The 24550-nt window shown below is 31.4% G+C and overlaps 1 protein-coding gene across 1 annotated transcript in view; it reads left to right on the top strand.

The window, feature by feature from the left end:
- Positions 1 to 24550, top strand: part of Nipped-A (Transcription-associated protein Nipped-A) — a 188985-nt gene that overhangs the window by 55432 nt on the left and 109003 nt on the right. The window contains 7 exon segments of the mRNA XM_067281093.1: positions 1514 to 1715; positions 5725 to 5851; positions 11185 to 11326; positions 14541 to 14598; positions 14980 to 15033; positions 15130 to 15168; positions 15384 to 15480. Coding sequence (XP_067137194.1) covers positions 1514 to 1715; positions 5725 to 5851; positions 11185 to 11326; positions 14541 to 14598; positions 14980 to 15033; positions 15130 to 15168; positions 15384 to 15480 — 719 coding nt within the window.

The raw sequence follows: 24550 nt of genomic DNA, 5'->3' as shown, positions 1-24550 counted from the left end.
CTGTGCCTGTATATTTAGTGAGTGTTTTCTGAAATATATGTGAGAGTGTATTAACTAAATCCATGTCTATGTTATCAGTGATGGATGAGGAAATGTCTGTAGTATCATTAGTGGTAATTGTTGTATGTGTGTTATTATCAATGCTTGTTGCTGGATTATCCTGACAGGTTACATGATCTTCATTAATGTTAGATGTTTCTGTCTGTTGATGTATTTGATCAGCAACCTGTTGTTTGATAAGTTCAAGTGTTGTTTGTGGAATAAGGTTGTTGTGTATAATTGTTCTTTTTTGATCAACAACCCTTTGTTCGGTGACAGTGAGGTGAGGATACTGTTGTGTGAATCTATGGTGTAGTTGTTGTCTGTATGCTGTCATGTTTGTTTCGAGTTTTGTGATGGTGTAGTAACTACGGATGATAAACTTGTTCATTTCTACTGTCCATTTCATCCGTTGGCGTGGTTTTCCAGCCTTTGTGGTCTGTGGATGCATTGCCACAGAAACACCAAGGCTGGGTTGGTTCCTCACATCTGTTGAGGGCATTGCAGTAGCCATGCTTGGGCCGGTGCTGCTTTCGCCACCGGTAACCAAGGGAGACTGTGGCCTATTTTTCGAACGTGAGCCTCTGCCTAACCCACGAACGCGGACCTTGTTAACCCGGGCGACGTCCGAGCCGGTATCACACTTTGATCTAGTTATTACCATAATAAATATCTCCACAGAATGTGGGTGTGGTCACTCTTAGCTTCATTTCTCCCCATAGACCTTACTGGCATGGGTGTCCCTACCAGGAGCTTATGCTCCAGCCTGCATTGCCCTATGGATCAGTAAAATTACTGGGCTCTCCCACCACGACCAGGTGGTGACCACGGGAGAGTATTATTATTATTATTATTATTATTATTATTATTATTTTGTATGATTATTTTGTCACAAAGATACATATTTTGGAAAGTGAATGTTAATTTTCTAACATTTTGGAATATTTAAAATTTCAAAAATATTTATTATGCAATATGATTAGTATGGTTAAAACAGTATGGCAACATTATGACTTGAAGAATAATTGGAAACAACAATAAAATTCATAGAATATTCTGTTAAAAATTTGAATTTGTTTTTCTTTTAATTAGTAAAATAAATTAGTATATAATTCAATGCTCATTAATAAATGTTTATTATAAAACAACACACTAAAAACCTTTTTTTATATCCCAGTACAAATAGCTTTAGATAAAACTAACGTTTTATCTAAAGCTATTTGTACTGGAATATAAAAAAGGTTTTTAGTGTGTTGATTTATCCTTTCCAGGGATTGTGTGAGAAGTTGGTTTATTATAAAAATTTATATATTTTTGTGTTTGTAGACATACACCTTTGTTAAAAAGAAATTTTTGTTATGTATTATCGAAACTTATTTTTGTTGAATATGTTATCATAAAATCAAATATTTTTTTTTGTCATTAACTAATTGTTTTCTTTATATTTATTATTTTCAATCTGTATTTATTATAGTCGTCAACAGTCTGGAACAACAACTTCCATTTCTTCCCAGACTTCTGTTCAACCCCCAGCAACTCCTACTACACCCCAAATGATTGCACCACCAATGATTGGTTTGGTACCATCTGGATTTGGAGAAGTGAAACTTGAGGTTAAAGATGATACAAAAACATCATTTTCTGTTGGTGGTTTAAATGAAAGTAAAGATGAGAAGGTAACTTATTATATTCTTGTATAATAAATGTATTACTTCTCTTTATTTTATGAAAAGTGATATTTTTATTTTATTTGAAAAATTTGAAATATAAATTATATATACAGGGTCCAAACAGACCTGGAAAGTAAGGGAAAATTAGGGGAAGTCAGAAAAGATTTTTAGCAGAAAAAGTCAAGGGATCTGTGGAATCCATCTGTTACTTTCATTCCTTTTTGATCTGAACATGTCTTTTAAATTCAGTTCGGTATAGGGAGGGAGGTCTACAAAACTGGAGTGATCAAACAAATGACAAAATTTGTTGCTCTTATATCTCATAAACTATAAATGATAATCTAATGATATAAATTTTGTTGGATAGAAGGTTTGTGTCTGTATTTAATGGTGAGTAGTGGGGAATGTTCAGCTATGTGGAGAGGGTTAGTGTTGTGTGTGAACACTGAAAATGGCAACACGGTGTGGCAGTTTGACAGTGAAACTTTGGATTGCAAAGAGATAGGGCATTAAAATTGCATTGATTTGTACAGAATGACAGGATCTACAATATTATTTAGCAATAATAATCAATAAAATAGAATTTGTAAAGTTATAGGCTGATAACTGTGTGAGTTGAAGAAAATTTTCATAATGTTGAAGAAATTGCAAAGGAAATATGAACAGAAATGTAAGAAATGTTATATCATTGGAAAAAAAAATTTAACAATGCAGATTGTATTGAGACTATAAAATCAAGTGCACTGCCACCTGAACTGATAGATATTAGGGTTTCTCAAACGGTATCTCGGTTGTTTTTTTTAACCCAGGAAATCCCGCAAATTTCTTAAAAGTTCACTTTTTTCTTATTTACTGTTAAGGTTGAGGAAATTTTGCAAATAAAAAGTATAATTAACTCATAAACTATCAGAATACATTCCTATTTATTAATTTTAAACCTACTTATAATTTTTTAAAATTTTTGCTTGTTATGGCATGTCACAAATGGTCAATAAACAATATGTAGCTTATTTGTGGCAGGATTCTGAAAATTCTTTACTTGTCAGAACCTGTAATATCTGGAATAATTGTGCTTATGCTGTCTTAATTTTTAACCATGCCCAATAGCTTCGATAATTGTGTAACACCACGTTGTGCAAATTCGGCAAGGATACAAATGAGTACGAAGTCTGCAAGTATGATGTTTTTCTTCATAAACCTGATTATTAAAGACAAACAGACTGTCGAATTATTGGGCTTCTTGATCTTAAAGCAGCCGAGGTAGACAAATCAAGAATACTAGAGAGAAAAAGAAGTATTGCAATTTCAAAAATGAACTAGAAATCTTCCAGGCTATGGGTGAAAAAACATGTAATGTTTGTCTTCTCATAAATGCATTAAAGACGATTCCATCCACATGAATTGAATCGGAAAGGGCATTCTTGGTAGCAGGCTTTTCATTAGTTAAATAAGAACCAGATCGAGTAATTGGAGTATTGACCATCTTTGCTTTTTAAAATCTTATAAAAATTTACAATAATATTTTATATTATGTTTTATTTAAAAACAAAAATTACTTTTTAAGTTAGAAGTTTGATCTAAGTTCATTTTTTAAAAATTTTTAACTCAATTCAAAGCATTTTTTTGTTGTTGTTGTCATATGAAGTTTTCCGCAAACTTTAATAAATTTTTTCTATTTGTGAAAATTTCTTACCTAATACAAAGGTAAGTTTTATTACAGTGGGTGATCGGTTAACAAACAAATCGAATAACGAACATGTTCGCCAAAGATTTTTATGTTCACAGAACAAACACAAGAAGAAGCAATGTAAAATAATGAATACTGATTGGTCTTCTCTTGTCTTCAGGCAACAATTTGAAACTTTTCGGAGCATGGGAGACGTTGACATTGAAGCTCAACCTGGTATATACTGATCGGATAGTATTCCTCCAAACTTTGAAACTCTCCCTTGTAATTCCAGCCTTTTATTTTTCTGACATAAACAATTCTTTTATAGTATTTGTGAGACTGTCGGGTGGGCATTTGTTAAGTTTTGTGTCGGTTTTTATTTTCGAAAGGTGAGAGTATAATAGCAAAGGTAGAGAGTGGGCAGATGTCTGATGTTGCTGGGCAGTATTGCTTGAACAGGTCTACAGTAGGCCGCAGTTCAATCGTATCTAAGAAAGATACTGTATTATCAAGAAGACTCAAGCAGCTTAAGGAGTAACAAAAATCACATCTGAGAAATAAAGAACATTGAAGAGCTCATAATGGAACCTGAAACTGATCTGATGACAGAAGAACACCAAGAACTCGTGAATGAAGAACACTAAGAAACTCAGCGAGATATGTTTTCTTCTGAAAAAGAGGATTAATGCCGATATCTGCTCTTAAACATCTTTTGAAGAAGTGGGAGGATGTCAGAACAACGGTCTTAGAATGGCATCCAAACCAGGTTGGGATTAATAGGCTTAGGGATCTCTACAATTACAATGTTATTAATATGATTTTGGAAGTTGCAGAACATATTAAATTACTTTACAAAATAAAAAATAATTATGTCATTTGATTTCAAGATATTTTGTATATCTGAAAATAATTAATTATATCCCAGGATTTTCCAGGATGCTAGGAAACGGTTCACTTTTATCCCGGAATCCCGGGACAAGGAAAACACTGGGAAATGAGAAATACTAATAGATATTGACTTGGAATGTGATAACTATCAAGACTTTATTTGGTTATATTTTATTTTTCCTCTAATAATACTGATGGTTTCACACTTTAAACGATTGTGATTCTTTCCTGTACACAACCCTTTTAATTTTTTTTACCTGCATGATGTTTGGTTAACTTATTGCAGTCAGTTGATGCTGTTGGGTGGTAGGCAAAAAACTGTCAATTGGCTTAATGATATTGTGTACAGGACATTTTTGAACACATGGTGGACCTCATAAAATTTGTTTTTTTATATGTTGTATTTTTTGCTGCTGGCCACATACAATATGTAGTGATCATCAATCCATCAAAATTGGCAGGATTACTGTTTGTGATTTGTCTTCTCTCTAACTGCAAATTTCCATCTTCAGATGGCTTGCAGAATTTCAAAACTCCACATTTTTTGGAAGTATACCAATATATCACTATAGAGTTAAAATCAGGTTTTCAAAAAACACCATCAACAATGAATATCTGCTTTCCCTCTAAAACTCTGCTGTTCCCACTTTAAGTTTCAGGGAAGGATGGGAAGAAATTTAATGACCTTGAATGGGTCTGTGCTGGATTAAACATAGCACATGATAAGCAATTTCTCCCTCTTGCAGTGTGTGCAATTTCTTCTGTTTAATTTATTGTGAATTTACCACCTCCTCAGATTAAGAAAATTCACTTTTATGATGTGATGCATGTCTTTTTCTTAAATAAAATTTATGAATTAAAATTAATTATGAAATTTTTTATACAACATAGAAATGACATATCAAATTACATAATCAATTTCACACAAAGTTTTTCATTTTATAAGTGAATAAAGTGTTTTTAATAAAAAATTTATATAATTGTGTATAAAATGGGGCTTAAATAGACTTGGCCAAATATTACATAATGGAAAGGGGAAATACATACGTGTTAATAAGTCAGGGAATAATGTCATAATTGGTCAGTATATGTCAAGGAATCACAGATGGAATTACCTGTAGATTATTATAAAATATATGGAACTGTTGGGATGATGATTTATTACAAATTTTAAATGACTAAAAAATATTTTTATATTATTTCAGAGAATAATAATGGTGAGGATACTAGCATGTTGCTAATTTTCATCATCTAACAAATGTTATCATTCTTATTTTGCAAATGTAATATTCTAATAACTTTGTTTATATCTTCATTATATCAGTATTTAAAAATATTTTTGTCCTGTTTGTTTAATGACCTATAGATTATGTTTAAATAGCCATATCAGCAATGAATTATTAGCTTCAAAGTTTTTTCTGTTGTAAAATATAAATAAAAAATTTCATTTTTTTTCAGAGGTTTGGCTTTCCAGCTTCACAAGCTTCGAATTATACTGTCTCTGATTGTCGTAGTTTAGTCAAAACACTTGTATGTGGAGTTAAGACAATAACTTGGGGTATTGCTTCTTGTAAAGTTATTGGAGGTTAGTATATTAATTTATATTACAGATAAAAATTAAAGTAATGCATGGAATAATAATTTATTTTAAATTACTACACAGAAATGGTGTACAATAAATTTATTTACTCTTAGTTAAAACTTTTATTTGTGTACTTTTACGCCTAAACTTTTATGGGATTATTTTAAGTATTGTATTCTTGTTCAAAAATTTTTACTTCATTTTATGATTAGATGTTCTGTACATAAAAATGCTCTTTAATAAAATTAATAAATTGGTCTCTTAAACACTATATAGTGCAAACACACGAATACTTGGCAATCTTCACCTTAAGTTTATTCAATTTAGTTGATATACCTGTTTTTTTGTACACATTTTGGGCTTTTGTAAGACCCCTCCTCAGCCAACTAAAATTACATAATACATACGAATTACAAATACTAATATACATAAAAAAATATTTTTACAATTGTACTAAACATACGTTGAGATCAATAATTTCTATAATCCTAAATACTTTTTCTGTAAAATTCTTTATAAAAAAAATTTCTATAAAAATTTTTTTTACATTTTCACTTAACAGATGGTTGGTTTTAGTCATTTCCTAGTTATTTAATAAAATATTTATTAGTTTCCGCATTAATCAACAAAATTCCTTATAGATATATGAGACGTACCTTCACATGTTTTATAGTTTTTCATGTCATGCACTCTAAAGGAATCTTTACACACTACATCTATTTTCCATGAAGTAGTATGGACTCATTGATTCTTTACATTCCGAAAACCGATAAAACTAAGATTACAAGTCTATTAAATGAAATTCGTTGACAATTCTTAAATTACAAATGTAACCTACCTTGTTGTTTTCTTTTTTCACTTTAATTTATTAATTATAACTAGTTCTTTAGGATTGAGGCAGCTTATGAAGGCAGTGTACCAGAGTATTTTCTTGGTAAATTTTTATAAACTGGTCACTAGTACCTATTCCCTTTAACCAGGAAATAATATAAAGAGAATTGCAGCTGTGGTGATGGAGTCATGGAGCACATCCCACATGGTGTCAATTCAGGATTCGTTGGTTTCGGGAAAGGTAATGCTGTTGATTATGGCAGCTTCATGTTTCCGCAACTTCTGCCAATTAATTTTCATCGGCCCTCTCGTGTGACTGCCCTGATGTGTGGTGATCTTCATGTTGTTGATTAGCAACTTATGCTGTGGGGCCAGACAATCAGATGGAATGACCTTCACGTTGGTGACACTATCATTGAAGTCACATTTCCGTGCCAGCATGTAGTCATTCTGGCTGCAGCTGTTTCCACTGGTGTAGTAACCAAATGACTTGTGCGTTTCTTGAAAAAAAGTGTTGCAGACAACAAGGTCATTAGCTTCTGCTAAGTCAAGAATTTGACAACAGTCATTGTTTCGTGTACCATATCCAAAGCCATTATGGCAATCATACTCATCCTTGACCCTCCCAACATGGCCATTTAAGTCACCACACACCATGAGCATATCTTCCGTAGAGCATGATGCTACATGGTCATGTAGATTCCACCAAAACTGCTTCTTCTCCTCCTCAGTACATCCTGTTTGCGGAGCACATGCCAAGAAGATACGCAGTCGGCGAGTGCCCATGTCAATGATAGCAGACATAAGGCAATCAGAATGACAATTTACTTCTGCCACACAGTCACACAAGTCAGGGCTAACAACCAAGGCAATGGACCAGATGGCTGAGTGGTCAAGGTGGCAGCCTACCACTCTGGGAGACCCGGGATCAAATTTGAATGGGTCGAATAATCCCCAGGAATTTTTCGGGGGTGGTCCATTCGGATATGTCGGGCCCCATCCTTCACCACCCGGTTGCCCCATTGTGGGCCTGGCCAAACCCATAATGGGCCTACTAAAAGAGGCCCTCTTAGTGCTCATAGGGCGGAAAGAGTTTAAAAAAAAAACCCAAGGCAACACCATGCTGGTTTGTCTTGCCGTAGTACAGAAGTTTAAACCCATCACCAATGTCACGTGACTTCTCTCCCTTCCAATGTGTTTCCTGCAGGCAGGCAATGCTCACATGACATCATTTAAGTATATCAGTGAGTTCACAGCTATGCCCAGTTAATGTTCCAATGATGAGTGTAGCTATTCGGTTTGACTTTGAAAATTTAGTTTTCTGGCTCGGGTTTGGGTAAGCTAGCTTCTTTAGCCAGTTCTGCCCTTGAACCGGTAGCCCTTGGAAATTTTCACTCTGGTCAGGCATGGCCAACGCGTGTCGCCTCTGGGGTATGCTTTAGCTTTCATCAATAATTCTAAAAGTGACATTTCTGATCCTTGGGTTGCAACAGGAGTTGACCAACTGGCTTGTTTCCACAGCCTGACATTGGGTCCACGTTCAGCTCACCACCACCTTACAGGATCAGACGGCACCACCACTTTTAAACAAATTCTTAATAATTATTGTCAATAAATTCCTTATGATCTGCTGATTCCAAAAATATATATAATATATATTATATAAATTGATAAATATATAATAGTCCTTATATATATTGAACACCAGACAAGGAATGGTTAACTTCCAGTTTTATTTTCAGAATTTTTCTCTTCTCAGAGGTCATTGATTGTTACTATAGCAACTAAGTTTAAGATGGAAAGTGGAAAATGGAATTCAATATTAGAATTGCCATTATTTGAATTCTGTTGCTGGGATTTAGATGAAATTTTAAACACGAATTACTGAAAGTGTGTTCTCAGCTGGGATGAAAAATTTTTCAAAAATATTCAGCTGGAAGCCCAATAATCGCATTCAATTGCAGGCTGGAAGTTAGTTGAAAATTTTAGATAATTCACTAAATATCGGTCCTAGGACCACAAATTTTTGTAACAGTAGTTACAATAACAGAGCAGATATAATAATGTAGTGAAATCCAGTTAACCCATAGTTCTAATTCCAGAAAAATCGGTCTGAGTGGTTTTTATATTGTTTTCGAAAATTTTTTAAAATTTACCGGTGCTACTTGATAAATTTTCATTCCTTCTGTCTTCTGATATCCAAAATCACATAACATAATGATATTTTATTTTATTACACAAAACAAACAAAAAATCAACAGCTCCATAATTAGAATAGACTGATCTTAAAAAGAGAGAGAATGTACAGTGTAGGTATCTGACCGATGTAAAACGGAGGTCAAGAGACAGTTTAATGTAAATTATGATGGTTTCAATTTCATAGTATATTAAACTTAAAGAAGATAAGAATATACCAAAATGAAAATACCATCAAGAACTGAATATTGTGCAACAGTGTACATCAGGTATAAAATTAACTTTAAGTGTGGTGTTCGGTATCAATCGTATTAGTTCAGAAAAAAGTGTATGTTTGGGCAGGGGGCGCGGGTGTAACGGCTTATGATTGGTTTGGAGGGAAGAAAGGAGAGATGGCGTCTACGTATGGCATGTTGTGATGACGATTTGTACCTGTCCAGTTTGTATTAATTCAGTTTATATTAAAGATAACTAAGAGACTTTAAGCTTCGTTGTATCATCTGTTCGGAAACATTGCGAAGGCTCACTGACGTGGTTATGGTGTCTACTAATTTAACATCAATTTTATGTATGTTTTTTATAGTTATTGTTATAATGTTGAACATGGTTATTTATACAGTAATTATCGATTTATATAAATATTGTATTTTTATTTATTAAATTCTTTTATAAATGTTTTAATTATAATATCATGTCAAACGTACATACGTTGTATTCATAATTAATTTACAAATCAACTCGGTCTTCTTCAAAATAGTCTCATTGGGAAGCGATTCAGTGCCTGAGGCAGTGCTGGAACGAAGAAAGTGGAATGGCCTTCAGCTGGTTGGTTACAGCCTGTTTTATGTTTTCCGTCCTGCCAAAATGATGCCCTTTGAAGTGTTGTTTCAGTCTGGGGAAGAGAAAGTCATCACATAGACTCACATCAGGTGAATACGGCACTGAGGTACAAGAGGAATATTTTTCTGTGTCAAAAACTCCGTAATTGAAATCACTGTGTGACAAGGTGCATTGTTGTGATGCAGCATCCAGGTCTCTTTGATGTTTGGTTCACACGAGCAACACATTTTCATAGCCTTTCAAGAACATTACGGTAAAAATTCTTGCCTCAAAGACAGTTTGTCCTTGAGGCACAAATTCTTTATGGACAATTCCATTGCTGTCAAAGAAGCACATGAGCTTGAGTTTGATCTTTTACTTGCTCATTCTTGCTTTTTTTGGCAGTGGAAAGGTTGTTGTGTGCTACACTTTGGCATTTTGTTTCTGAATCGTACTCAAAGATCCATGTTTCATCACCCATAATGACGTTTGTAAGAAACGTTGTTTGTAACTACGTTGGCTCATTTTTGGAACGCACAACAAAATATCTTTTTGCAAAATGTGCACTCACAGTCCACTAGTTAACGTGACAAGATTTTCACTTGAACTGAAGCTATATGGCACGTTGTCCTTACACCACTGGCAAGAAGAACTCCACACTGTCGCCAGATCGTTCTCTATGAAACCAGTCGCATTACTTTATTTGCAGATCTTGTATGTAACCTGGTGAAGAGGGGTGTTGAATAAGCCAAAACACATACTGAGACATCATGCATTAATAAGTAAAAATCAAAAAGGTGTGTGATGAATCTATACTTATAGCATTAAGGCCAATGAGAGACTGTTATTTATTACTAATTAATTGATAATACAGATTAGAAGCTTATATTGAAGTTTGAGTCTCTCAATACTAAAGCAGTAATTTAATGAAATTGGAAACAAAGATTTAAGGATACCCGAACCCTAGATTTTTGACTTGGTGACTTTGAAAGAATATTAAAAGTGAAGGAATTAATGAATATTTTTCATTTAAATGAAAGTTGTTTAAGGAAAAACATTCCAAGTTTATTTTGAAACTGATATTTTTTTAAATTCATTTTCTAAGAAATTGGAAAGATCTGAAGACAAAGCTCAATACACTTCAAAACTGTTAATCCAATATTACTGCAGAACGTTCTTTATCTATATGTAGTATGTAGAGGCTACTTTTTGTTGAAATTTTATGTCAAAATAAATGAGAAAAATATAATACTGTAAAAAATAAAATTGCTGTAAAACTTTTTTGTTGTTATAATGAATATATATTGAATATTTTTGCTATTTTGTTTGTAATATATAGCTGAAATATTTAAAAATTATATAATAATATGTATATATTCATAACTAAATACTTATTCATAATCAATCTATGACTTTGCTGCATTATTAGTACTAAATAATATTTGCTTATTTTATATTAAATATATAAAAATTTAAAATTTTTATTACAGATTCAACTTTGACACAAAATAAACAATTTCAACCAAAGGAAACACTTGTATTTATTCGCTTAGCCAAATATGCTCTGCAAGCTTTAGATATCTATACTCTTTCTGTTCCAGCACAAGGACAACCACAACCTAGACAATCATCGTATGTTTTTAATTTCTTTTATAAATTATACATTTTTATTAGTCATGGAGACTTGAAATTGATCGCGTGTCAGTTTATCTGTAACAGTATGCCTAGAACGGCCACTAGGGGTGCCCCTAGCTATTATTTAAATTAACAATAAATTCAGGTTTTTGTGTAACAATATTAAAATAACAATAAATGTGGGTTTTTTGTGTTTTTGACTGCATTTTAGTAGGGTATGCCATGAGAAATTTAGTATATTATTATTTTTATTTGTAATAGGAATTTATTATTGATACGAATTTGTTATTTATACCATGGCATGACACTGCTGCTGCTAGAACTCCCACTAGGGGTATCCCAGGCTACTAGTTACAATGTATATTATTAACAACTAAAAATAAAAATTTTAGTTTTATGTTTCATTTATAGCACTGTATGAACTTTGATTATGTGAGATTCCTTTACCAGAAAAGAATTTTATATATGTATATATAGTGAAACCTCTCTTAATGAGCATAATTCGTTCCAGAATCTTACTTGTAATGCAAAAAAACACTCATTAAGCAAAACAATTTTTCATATATAAATTAATGTAAAATACAATAATTCATTCCATGCTGAAAAAATACTCAAATATTTTATATATAACGTTTACTCAAAGAAAATTATATAATATACATTGTTAAGGAGCATGAATCATCATCATCTTTTGGTCTAGTGCGGAATGAACCAACTTGAATGCAAATTCGATTTGCAGAAAACCAAAAAAAAAAACAGCTAATATGTCTGATAAACATGCTAAATGATATGCCAAATTCTTGGGTTATATAAAGGTGTAATTAAATATTAGAAATTAATTAATTTGACTAGAGGTAGGCAGTTATGCTGGCATCTCATATTAAATTTAATAATTATAAATAATTAATTTTTATGAAAGCTATTTTTTAAATAAGGCCAGTTTTTTAATAAGAAGAAAAATACTGTAAATATCATTAAAATATATTTTTTTCTGTATTCTACATACTTTTATCTACTTTTCTACATAATTCCCATTTTTGTTCAAACATTTGTCATACTGCTCAACAAGTTTTTGAATTCCAACTTCAAAGAAATCTGCTGCCTATGAATCGATGATTGCAGTTTTCACTTCTTTGTGTCGCTGAACCATTGACCACCAAACAACTCCTTTAAGTATTGAAACAAGTGAAAATCACTGGTTGCAAGGTCTGGACTGTAAGGTGGATGATCCAGGTGTTCTCATCCAAAAGAACTGATTAGACCTTGTGTTTGTGCAGAAACATATGGCCTTGCATTGTCATGGAGCAGTAATGGAGTAAAATTCAGTTTCTCCAAAACAATGGTATATAAAACTGATCTTGAAACCTGTGGAAATTCAATTGATAACATTGAAATCGTGAATCATTGGTCTTATTGAATTTTGTTATCCACATCACAAATCAAATCTTCAGAAATCAGAGAAGGTCGGCCAGGGTGTGGCTCATCATGCACATTAACCCACCCGTCCTTGAACATTCTCACCCACTTTAGAATTTTACTGTCATTTACAGCATTATCACCATAAACTTCACAAATCTGACGGTGAATTTCCACTGCTGCCAAGTTTCTTGCACTCAAGAATCAAATAACAGATTGTATCTCACAGTCGGCGGTCACTCAATTTTCTTAAACATTATAAACTTTTACAGCTCAACACACAGACAGACGATACGGCTGCAAATGGTGTCTAAACGTGCACAAAACATGCTTGGAGCAGACACAAATACACTGCTGTGATCACGTGTTGTTCTCACTCTCATTCACAAACGGACCGTATTTAAAAAATAGCCCTCGTAATTTAGACATTTCTAAAATTTAATTTGGAATTGGTCATTAAATTTAATATATTAAAATTCGTCAATAAATATAATATATTAAAATAAATAAATAAATAAATAAATAAATAAATAAATAAATATATATATATATATATATTTATTTATTTATTTATTTATTTATTATATATTACATATAGTCTTTTGAAAAGGTTAAAGGTCAATAATCTTCAAAAATTGAAGATTATTGGACTATGTCTTCTATAATATCTTTCACATTAAAGCAGGAACATTACTTTATAACTGATAGAAAATATTGAATCATGGTTTTTGTGCTTCCCTGTTTAATTAAAAATATATAAATTGTTTTTGTTCTTGATAATTATTTAATAAAATCTGATATATGCAAGAATCTGGGGTTAATTATTTGAAATTTTAATTTAAATAACAAATTTTTGTCATTTGTTTTCAATAAAAATTATCTGTCACAAAGTTTGATAAAGTTAAAGAAGGACCTTCCTGTTTCTCATGTAGGAGAAAACAGCTTAGTTCCTCCAAAAGTGATAATTCAAGTGGATGTCTCACTCTATCTGTGGGACCACACAACTTCCGTCATGTGGCGGAAGCATGGTGAGATTTTCTAGTAATCCTATAGGATGAAATTTTAACATAAAAGGTGAGAAGTCATCATTAAACATGCTCTTGCTCTTGCTAACGCTTGTGCCAAAGCTCTTATCCTTTTCCCAGTTCTTTACTTTTACTCATTCCCAAGAACATTCAACTCTCCACACCGAATAAGGGTAGTATGAATTTTAATATGTAAACTCTCTCATAGAAAAGCTTTAGGGAGTAGATTGTTGTTATTTTATCTTCTTTGGAATCATTTATAATTTTGAGATTTACTTTTGTTATTATACCATGTTTTATATAATTAACATTTGTATAATAACTTTGATCATCCCTTATTAATTAATAAATTTATCTTTTAATTATCGCTTTTGATTTGTTAGTGTTTAACTGCATCATCAGCCCATGAAATTCACATAATTCACATATTTCACATTATTAGCAATTCAACTAAAATCCTAAAATTCTGATTAAGTTTCTAATATACTTTTTCCATTTGGAAATGAACTAATTTGTAAATTAGGATGCAAGATAATTTATCCTAACTGGTGTGAGGACTCTTGAGAAAGATTTCTTGATCTTTCTTTCATTTTACATTTCATCCTGAATGTGGAACTGGAATATTCTGGTGTCCCCAGATCTCACATATATATATCAGATTATTTCAATTATTGAATATTAAGATATATAAATAATGTTATTGTTGTTGTATTTTAATTGAATAAATTAAGTTCACTTATTATAAAATTTGAAATTTGTTTAAAATTTAGTGTTCAGACTGTGCGGTCAAAGGAAGAAAAAGAAGTATTAGAACATTTTGCTGGTGTTGTAAGTGAAAATAATTTTTCTTTATTTTTAAATGAATTAATAAAAATACATTTTTGCTGCTATTTTATTTTTATTAAAAGTAATTATTTTAATAAGTATGCTTAACCCATGGTTTATCTAGAAGGATTGATTGTATAAAATCAAAATCATGTAAATTGAGACAAATTTAAATGGAAAATGGATGGATGTTTGATGGTTTCATATTTTATTCATATTGTTCTTTATAAATACTGTAGTTCTAGGGCATTAATATTTGACATGCAGTATTTTATTTTTAGTTAAAAACATACTTTTTGTTTTATGTTAACTTTTGCACATCATATATTATTTTTTGTTATTTATAATTTAATTATTATTGTAATAAATAATTTATTTATTTAGTTTACAATGATGAATCCAATGACTTTTAGAGAAGTGTTTTCAACAACTATTGAGGTAAAGATTTCTTAAATTAACAATAATTTATGTTGTAACTTTTAACATTTATAATGATTTATGTTTATAAATAAGTTATTTTCATTTATTTTTTAGTATGTTGTTGAAAGGATATACAAGAATTTTGCTTTGCAGGTAAATCAGAAAAAGTTTTTATTGTATAATTTTTTACAAACTATGTAAATTGAGAGTAAAACAAAATTTAATTAGATTGCCAGAAAAAGATATTACTAAAATATTTTTTAAATAAAAAAAAATGTTAGATAATCAGTTACTATATGAATAATTATTGTAAATTAATGTTATTATTTGAATTAAAATTTATAAAATCTATATATTTTTAATTTTAGCTTGTTGCTAATTCCTTTCTTGCAAATGTGTCAACTTCACCAGTTTTTGCGACAATTCTTGTAGAATATTTATTAAATAGAATGGATGAAATGGGATGTAAGTATTTTCAACTTTTATTGAAAAGATTTTTATTTAGGTTTTTTAATCTAAATCTTAATTTTTTTAATGATGTAAAATATTTAAAACTTTTTTCATAAAGTCAAAAAAGTAGTTCTTAAAAGGTAACTTAGTGTTTTGGCTTTATTACTGCCCAGTAAAATCTGTCCAAAACAGAACCTGGATAAAATAGAAACCTGCCTAAAGAGAAAAAAATTCTTCAGAATGGAATGATTTTCAATATATCTTAAAAACTGGATAATTGTAACTATACCACTCACCAAATAAACCATCACCAGTTCATAACTCGAAAACAGAAAAAAAAAAAGATTTTCTATGGGGAAAAAACTTGTTCAGAATGGAAACCCACCAAACTGGAAAAAATATTTGGTACTGTACAATTCTGGTTTACACAGATTTTACTATATTGAAATAATTAAATTTAATTAAAAAAATATCTATGATATGTTTTTATAATAATGTTTTATACTATAGCTACTTAGATAATTCTTGACTTATCCAACAAAGATGAAGAATAAAAATTGAATTTTTTAATATGAAAGAAATAATGGAAAATTTGTAAAATAAATAACACAGCTGTAAAGTATTAACATCGTTCAATTTTTTGTTTATTTATATATATATATACTTTATACTTTTAAAATTTGCTAGTGCTTGGGCTATGATTCTTAACAAGATTTTGGATGTATCTTAATAAAACTTAAGAATTTTTTTTATAAGTTTAAAATTAAAGAATATGAATCATACCTGAAATGCTTTTATATTCTGAGAAAAAAATAAAAATACACACAAAGACGTAGAGATTTTGTTTTGTGAACCTTTATGCATGTATTTTTATAGTAATATTCTGCTTATTACTACAACTATATAATGCTGTTTTATTATAATACTGTCTTTTATCTAGAGAGATCTTTTTACTAGACGATACAAAAGAAAAAAGATGAACATTTATAATTCAAAAGTTGAACACAAACAACATATTGAGAGCAACCATTTAAATTCATTTAATTATTCAAAATTCTGTATGGTATGTGTAAATGTTGTATGTACAGTATATATGTGCTCACAACACATTTGGTACAGTGCATATTTTTGTTAATCCAAGTTCTCTACCATTCACGTTTTTATTATCTCAAAGATCTTAAACTGGATGTGCTAGTAGATTGGCAAAGATAATTAGAGCTCATGCTTATTCATGTTTGATGTGTAAATCAACAATTTTTTACCTATCTTGTTTTGCTATTTTTAGCATTGCAAGTCAAAATTGTTAAAATATATTTTTAAAATTACAAAATTATTAAGATTTAAAATAAGATTAAAATAAGACATTTAAGACATATTAAAATAATTTATACTAATCTATTTAAGAATTAATCTTGTTATAAAACTATGTGACTTCCATTTTGAAGAAAAGTGCAGTTTATTCATTAGTAAATCATATAATTTGCTACAAAAGTATACATTCATTAAATTTGTCCCTTAATAAATTTCCTGAATTTTATATTACATCAATAAACTGGAAGAAAATATAATTGAAAATTAGCTGTTTCGTTACATGCTTAAAATTATTAATTAAAAAGAAAATCAAAAAATGTTAAACAGTACTATTAAAATTATAATAATTTATAATTTTGCACTTTGTTTTCATTTTTAGATAGTTCATTAGGTGTGAAGGGTTAATTATGAGGATTTTGAAAACATTTAAATATTTCAAAAACAAATTTTATCAATATTAGATCATTAGGAATTCTCTGAAATTTATAATTTTGCCTAACACAGTGTTTTTAAAAAGTATTTAGAACAATATTATTATCAATCCGTTTATTGTAATGATACCTTGTTACAGGGGAAAATAATTGTATTATAAAAACAAATTTGATTTTAACTTTGCCAAATAGTTATTTACATAAGTATTGATATACAAATAAAATAATTTTTTGGACATTCATAACTTTAGTCTTAATTATAACAACCATTTAAAAGATGAAGACTTATGTTACACAATACTTCATTAGCCATTATAATTTATTTTTTAACATATTAACTATATAAACAAAGAAATTGTAAATCTTAAATATTGTACATTACAATAAATTATCATGATTAGATCTCAAAGGTAATTCGTGAGTGGAAACAAAAATTTCTTTTATTTGAAATTTACGCTGATCATCTTCGATGGCTGAGCACACTGTAAGTATATGATATAGTGAAAAAGGTCGAGATTTGCACCAGTAACATTCCTTGGAGAAATCGATATATACATTGTCTATCAGTAATGAACTATAGTTAAGCCGCATCTGAAGTAACATACACTTAAGTTTAGACTGATATTTGCCATGGCGATACACGATTTGGATGGAAAATGTAGTATATTCAGATACCAGTGGTGGTAAGTTGAGTTTAATATAGAGTCTTGGTCTTTAACTATTGATTGTGATAAAGCGGTTTTTATCATTAAAGAGTAGGCATACTTGCAGTTGTCTTCAGTTGAGTTGAGTAACAAATTGGGAATGCCACAAGACTGGATTATCTCATTGAATCTTTGATACCATGAATGATTATTGTTACCAGCGGTTTTACTTTGGTTAGCCATTAAGAGAAACAGAAATTTTATATTATCGTCTTCAGAAGTTAGAATGCAAAAGTAAAATTTTAATAGACATTTAAAAAAAAAAAGGAAAAAGTTGATAACGGTTTGTTTCAGATCTAATTGCATAGCCAGGAACCGTTTGTTTGATATGAAGAAGTTTTCGCAGAAATATAATATGGTATTTCTCTAAATCTGGGTAATAATCTAAAGCCCAAATTGGGCTGGCATAATAGAGTGCTGGAACTACAAATGAGTGAAACATCTTTAAGTGAATTCTTAAATTTGAAATCCTTAATCTGGAGGCTAGATAAATTACATTATTGATGAGTTGGTTAATTTTAATATTGAGTTGATCGAGATGTGGATGGAATACCCCATCCCAGTTAAAAGTAATTCCTAAATACTTGATTTGATTAACCACTTCAATCGGGTGATTATTTAAATAAAAACTTTTTTCTTGATTTGATATTTTTACGTTGTTTCTAAATATGAGGATTTTAGATTTTTCAGTATTAATAGTTAAAAGAATGGAATTTAAGAATTCATTGACTAAGTTGATTTTACGTTGTAGAGTAGTTCGGGTTGGAGCTAATAATACAAGATCGTCGGCATATAATATGTAATGATAAGTACGGCCATTAATATAAATTCATTCGTTCTCATTAGCAAACAGATGGTCGATTTCATAGATATAAAAGTTAAATAAATGAGGTGACAGAGGTTCGCCTTGGAGTAATTCCCGGTGTACTTTTAGATCCGGATATACTTGGTTGTTGTGAGCTATATTAATTGTATAAGATGAAAATAAACACTTAATTACACTGCAAAATTTGGTTCCAGCCCCCATTCGTCTGAGCTTATTAATCAGAATGGAAACATGCACGGAGTCATAAGCTTTGGAAATGTCAATAAATGCGGTAAAAAGTTTTCTGCGTTTATGCTGTAGATAAATTTGAATAATTAACAACAGTAGGAAAATAGCTAACTCGGTACCTTTTAGCTTGATTTAGTAAAAGAATACTGATATTGTGAGTTTAAACCTTGTTTAGCAGACCAGATTTGAAATCGAGAAGTTAATATTGAAGTAAAACATTTCCTTAACACAGATAACAAAGCAATAGGACAGTAATTTTTGGGATCTGTTTGGATTCCTTTTTTATAAAACATTAGGATTTTTGCTGTGTTCCAAGACTGTGGATATTTTGAGTAGTTATAAAAGTAGTTAAATAGATTGAGAAGAACTTGCTTGCCAGATGGCGGTAGTAATTTAATGAATTTGGTTGTGATTTGATCCGATCCAGGGGATGATTTCAGTTTCAAGTTCCGGATCGACACGTCCAGCTCCTCGACAGTAATCTGTGAATCGAATATTTCATTTCCAGAATTTGTTACTTCGGTCAATGGAGAGATAATAACTTTTGTAAATCTGTTAAAAAAAGGCGATCCAATCAGAAAATTTTATATGGATTGATTGCTCAAGGTTCAGCCGTCTTAGTTTCTGAATCGTTGACCAAAATAAATCATTATTTTTATTTTCTATAATTTTTTGTTGTAACTTTTTAAAGTAATTTAATTTTTTGGTTTTTAGTAGATTGAAATATGTAGTTTTAGTTTGCCGGTATTGCTTAAAAGATTCAGTTGTAGATAATTTTCTGAACAAATGTAGTGCTTTGGTTTTTTTATTTTTTAAACTGATAGTCAAGATCGTACCATGGATTTTTTGGACCATGAATTTTCAGGTTTTTGATTTTCCGGATTTTAATATACTCTTTTAATATACTTTCAAATGTAGTATAATACTCTATGCCGTCTAACAATCCTTCAGATAGTATATATGTGCTTCAGATAGTATATATATGTGCTTCAGATAGTATATAATCCTTCAGATAGTATATATAAATGGTTCATCTTATTACTAATTTGAGTTTGGAAACGATCGTAATTATAAACAATTGTCTGGTAGCATGGAGAAACTTGCCTGCAGTTGATATTTTCTTTTAATCCGAATACTGATCTGACTGGAAAATGGTCCGATTAGTTGAGGTTCAAAACTTGGAGTTCTGAGCATAAATCTGCAAGTAGATCTGAACAAATTATTAGATCGATAATTGAGCTACCAGTAGCTGTTACGCAAGTATATTCTGAGGGGTAATCTTTTTTGATTCTTCCATTAAATATGAATAATTGAGCTTGTTTCGTTAGTGTAAGGAGATGGATTCCCAACTTGTTGTTTTTACTGTCTTTAGATTTATGAATATTATGTATTTTTAAGTTTGGTCCTTTATAGTGTAAGTCCATGGCTTATGCGATATGGGCATTAAAATCTCCCACTATGATAATATACGGAGAAGTGTTTTTCAAATTTTCATATTGACGAAATATTTCAATTAAAATTAAAATTTGCAGTTGTTCAGGAGGAATGTATGTCGCCCTGATTATCAGTACTTTATTTTTCAAATTATCTATGTCTGGATTGGTAATTAGTAGATGAACAATAATATAATTGTCGTTTTGCTGAATAAGTATAATTTCACCTAGCATTTTTTTAATTATTAAATTAAGTCCGCCGGAAGGACGTCCCGGATCTGAAGGTTTCTGAGCCATTTGCGTAACAATGTAATAGTTATCTTTGTCTTGGACATGAAGGTCAGGTGGTGAAGTCATCCAAGTCTCCGTAATAGCCAGAATGTCTGTGTTTTTCAATAGAAAAGCAAATTCACTGGTAAGAATTTTCTTTGTAAGCCCCTGACAGTTACAATTGGTGATTACAAAGTAAGAATTTCTTTGGTTACAGTTAATATAGCTTACATCTTTTGATTTAACGTATATGACTGACAAAGATATTGGCGAATGATCAATTACCATATTTGGTTCTTGATGAAGGTTATTTTGATTGGTAATTTGTCATTTTGATTGTGAAGTAGGTACAGTAAATGGAGTAAAGGAGTCTGAAAAAACCAATCCCTTCAAGACGGAGCTGAGCTATAAGTCAGAGATAGTTTGTTATTCGGTCAACAATCTCTACAGAGCTTGGAGAGATGACCCTCCTTTCTTAACTCATAGTGAAATGGCAACAACTTTTTCCGTTGTAATCTAGAGTTCTTACTTAGGTCTTGGGCAATTTGAGTGGCTTTCCATTCATTCGGCAAGTTTTTCTGCTTCATTTTTATAAAATTCATAAAGAAGAAATCTCAAATCTGAATATTTTTGAAGGTTATCTTTATAGGTGGATGTTATAATTTGGACATTGGAATTATATCAAGCAAATCATCTATTGTAAGTTCTTGTAAGTTTAGTATTGACTTAATTAAATTGTAGACTTCCAGTTTAGTGGGGATTTCTTTGCCAGGATATCTATATAATATTACACTATTACGATACTGCTTATTGACCAGTGAATCCATTCTAAATTGCATACTTTCGTTTTCTATCTTCAATTTAGCAATTTCTTGTTCAAGATTACAGATTTGACTGTTCATCATTCTATTTTGATCTTTGGTTTCCTGTACACTAATACGGATTATGTCTAATTCTTCTTTGATAAAGGACATTTGGTTAAGTATTTTTTCATTAGAGGTGTTTATCAAATCGAAGAGTTTACTCCATAATGTTGTAGTTGAGATGTCAGATGTGTTCGTCGAGTTAGGAGAAAAAGTAGAAAGAGGTTCAACTGCTCACCTGGGATTAATGAACTTTGAAATGCTTGTCGCGGTTCGATCCAATTGACACAGAAGGAATTTCCGAAGAGTGTTTTTCGGTATGTGCATTATAGTCGGTTATGAGTCTAACAGTAGTAGACAAAGTTGAATCCTTTTTGCTTTCTAGTTTGGTACAATTGAGTGGTGGTCTGCCCCTTTTTACCAGAGAACGTTGCATTTTAATTTGTTAATAAATTCTTCTTAATACTTTAAAGTTAAACTTTGAAAGAAAAAAAAAAACAGTAGTAAGAAGATGATTGACAGTAGTCAGTCTTTCCAGTGAAGATTAGTGCGTAGAAAAAATTGCCAACAGCACCGAACAACAGTAACGCCCCCCATTTCAGAACAATATTTAAAAAGAATTATTTCAGTAATTGATTTTTAAAAGATTTTGCAAATTTAATTTTTATTTCAACCCAAATATAAGGATACATAATTATAATGTATTTGTAAATGAAAGTGAAAAGAAATTAAATCAAAATATCATCCATATTGTCATGCTAATTTTTAATATAAATAAAAATTTCTGTAATGTATTAAGGATATTTTGATTCATTTATAGTACATGTATATAACATATTTTAAATTTTGTATATATTTTTGTATATTTTTCTGTAATTTACTTTGTTAATCTCGCCCCTTTTGGAATGAGGTTAACAACACCAATAAAGAATAAAGGAGAGTTCGAGTGAGGACCTGAAAGTGAACGGACGTGTTTTTATGGTCTCCAATTTTCTTTTGTCTTGCTAACCCTACACTCGACCCCACGACTACGACTGCAAAATAATACGACAATTTATAAGAGTCGACAGGATTACCTTATCCAGCAATGAGTAAATCTAGAGACAAATCCATCCCAGAAACAGGTAGTTCTACCTCTCCTCCTAAACTAAATCTTATTCCGTTTAACCCACGTGGAAAGCTAAGTCTAACTTCGTGGATGAGACTGTTTGAGAAGCAAGCGGCGAGACAAAGGATTGACGAACAAGAGCTCCACTTTTACATACCAGAGTATTTACAGCATGAAGCTTTCGACTATTTTTGTGAAAATTTAGTAGAGGAAACGGATTGGAACAAAATTAAACAAAAATTACTCGAGTACTTTCCACAGGAAGAAGAAGATTACTTCACCGATTTTGTAAATCGACAACACCAGCGAGATGAAGATGTCTTAACTTACTATAGGGACAAAACCTCCTTGGCGGAAAAAGCTAAGTTAAACATGCAACAGACCATTACAGGTCTCAATGCCGGCATAAATGCGGAAATTAGAAAATATATGATAGCCGCACCGCCAGCCACCGCTGTCGAATGGCTTCAGAAGGCTACTAAGTTAATAAAAATTCAAGAAGAAGCAGATCATCCGCCGAAGACCCAGAAAGAAAATCATCCGGCAACTAAACCGAATCGAGAAAATTACACAGGATCCCAACACTTTGCCAAAAACCAGATACTGTCATGGCCGCACACAAAGAAAACGACGCCATCTTGGATTCCACCACGGGGTCAACCCCAGTACAGAAATTTGGTACATCACATGAGCAGACCGCCATCCCCTTGCCGTTTTTGCTATCAGCAGGGATTACCAGCACAGCACTGGAGAAGAGACTGTCCCCAAAGATATTCAGCTCCTATTCACAGAGACGTCCACAAGGTATCTGAAGCAAATGAGGCAGAACCAACTTCACCATCTTGACTACTACTAACTGTTTCAATGGAGAACAAGACGATGCCTGCGCTCATCGATACAGGAAGTTCCATCAGCCTTATATCCCAAAAACTATTAGATACTTTATCCAAATACTTTCAATACCAATCGGATGTGAAGATTATCACTACAGCTGCAGGATCTACCACAAGCATGGCTAATGTATCAATCCCTCTTAAGATTGGAAACCTGACAAAAAACATTACTTTACATGTAGTATCCAGGTATTTCCCTTATTTAATTTTATCTTATCCAGACATTAGAAAATTTAGTCTTGTCATAGATTCTAGTCTTAATCAGATCTCCCAAAATCAGACTATCCTAGCATTAGATCCTAATACTTTTGAAGTACGTTCAAATCACTCTAGTTCCACAAATAGTTACTATAGTAGAGACATTAATCATTTTTGTAATAGAATAAGTAAAAATAGTAATAGCTTATATAAGATAGATCAGAAGGAGACCCCTCAGGCTCCTAACCTTGTCTTCCCACCTCCTTTGGCTCAAAATGCAGCAGGAACTTGTAGGGGTAGGAACAGTTCTACTTCCTTAAAGGAATCTCTGTTAAATATTTTTAACATTAGGGATGTTGTTAACCCTAATCTGAAGGATGATCAGAAGCAGAAGCTAAAGAGCATTGTTTTAGGATTTCGGGAAGTTTTTTCTGCTGAGAAGTTTTCAGTGCCAGCCCTAAAAATAGCTTCCCCTAGAATATTACTTAAAGACGAAAGACCCATAACTTTAAAACCTTACAGAGCATCTTACCGTGATAGGGAAGAGATTGATAGACAGGTGGAACTATTGCTAAAGTCGGGATTGATTGAACCATCGTCGTCCCCTTACGCTGCCCCAGTCACATTAGCCAAGAAAAGAGATGAGGGAAAAACTAGATTATGTATGGACTATAGGAAATTAAACGAGAGGATTAAAGTTAACAATGAACCTATTCCCAGAATAGATGAGCTACTGGATAGACTTATAGGTGCGAAAATATTTTCTACGGTAGATATTCTGTCAGCCTATTGGCAGGTTCCTCTCCATTCTGAAGACAAA

This window comes from Centruroides vittatus, unplaced genomic scaffold, assembly GCF_030686945.1.
Source record: "Centruroides vittatus isolate TY-2023 unplaced genomic scaffold, ASM3068694v2 contig_905, whole genome shotgun sequence".
In the NCBI taxonomy this organism is placed as follows: Eukaryota; Metazoa; Arthropoda; class Arachnida; order Scorpiones; family Buthidae; genus Centruroides; species Centruroides vittatus.
This window is presented reverse-complemented; position numbering and strand designations above follow the sequence as displayed.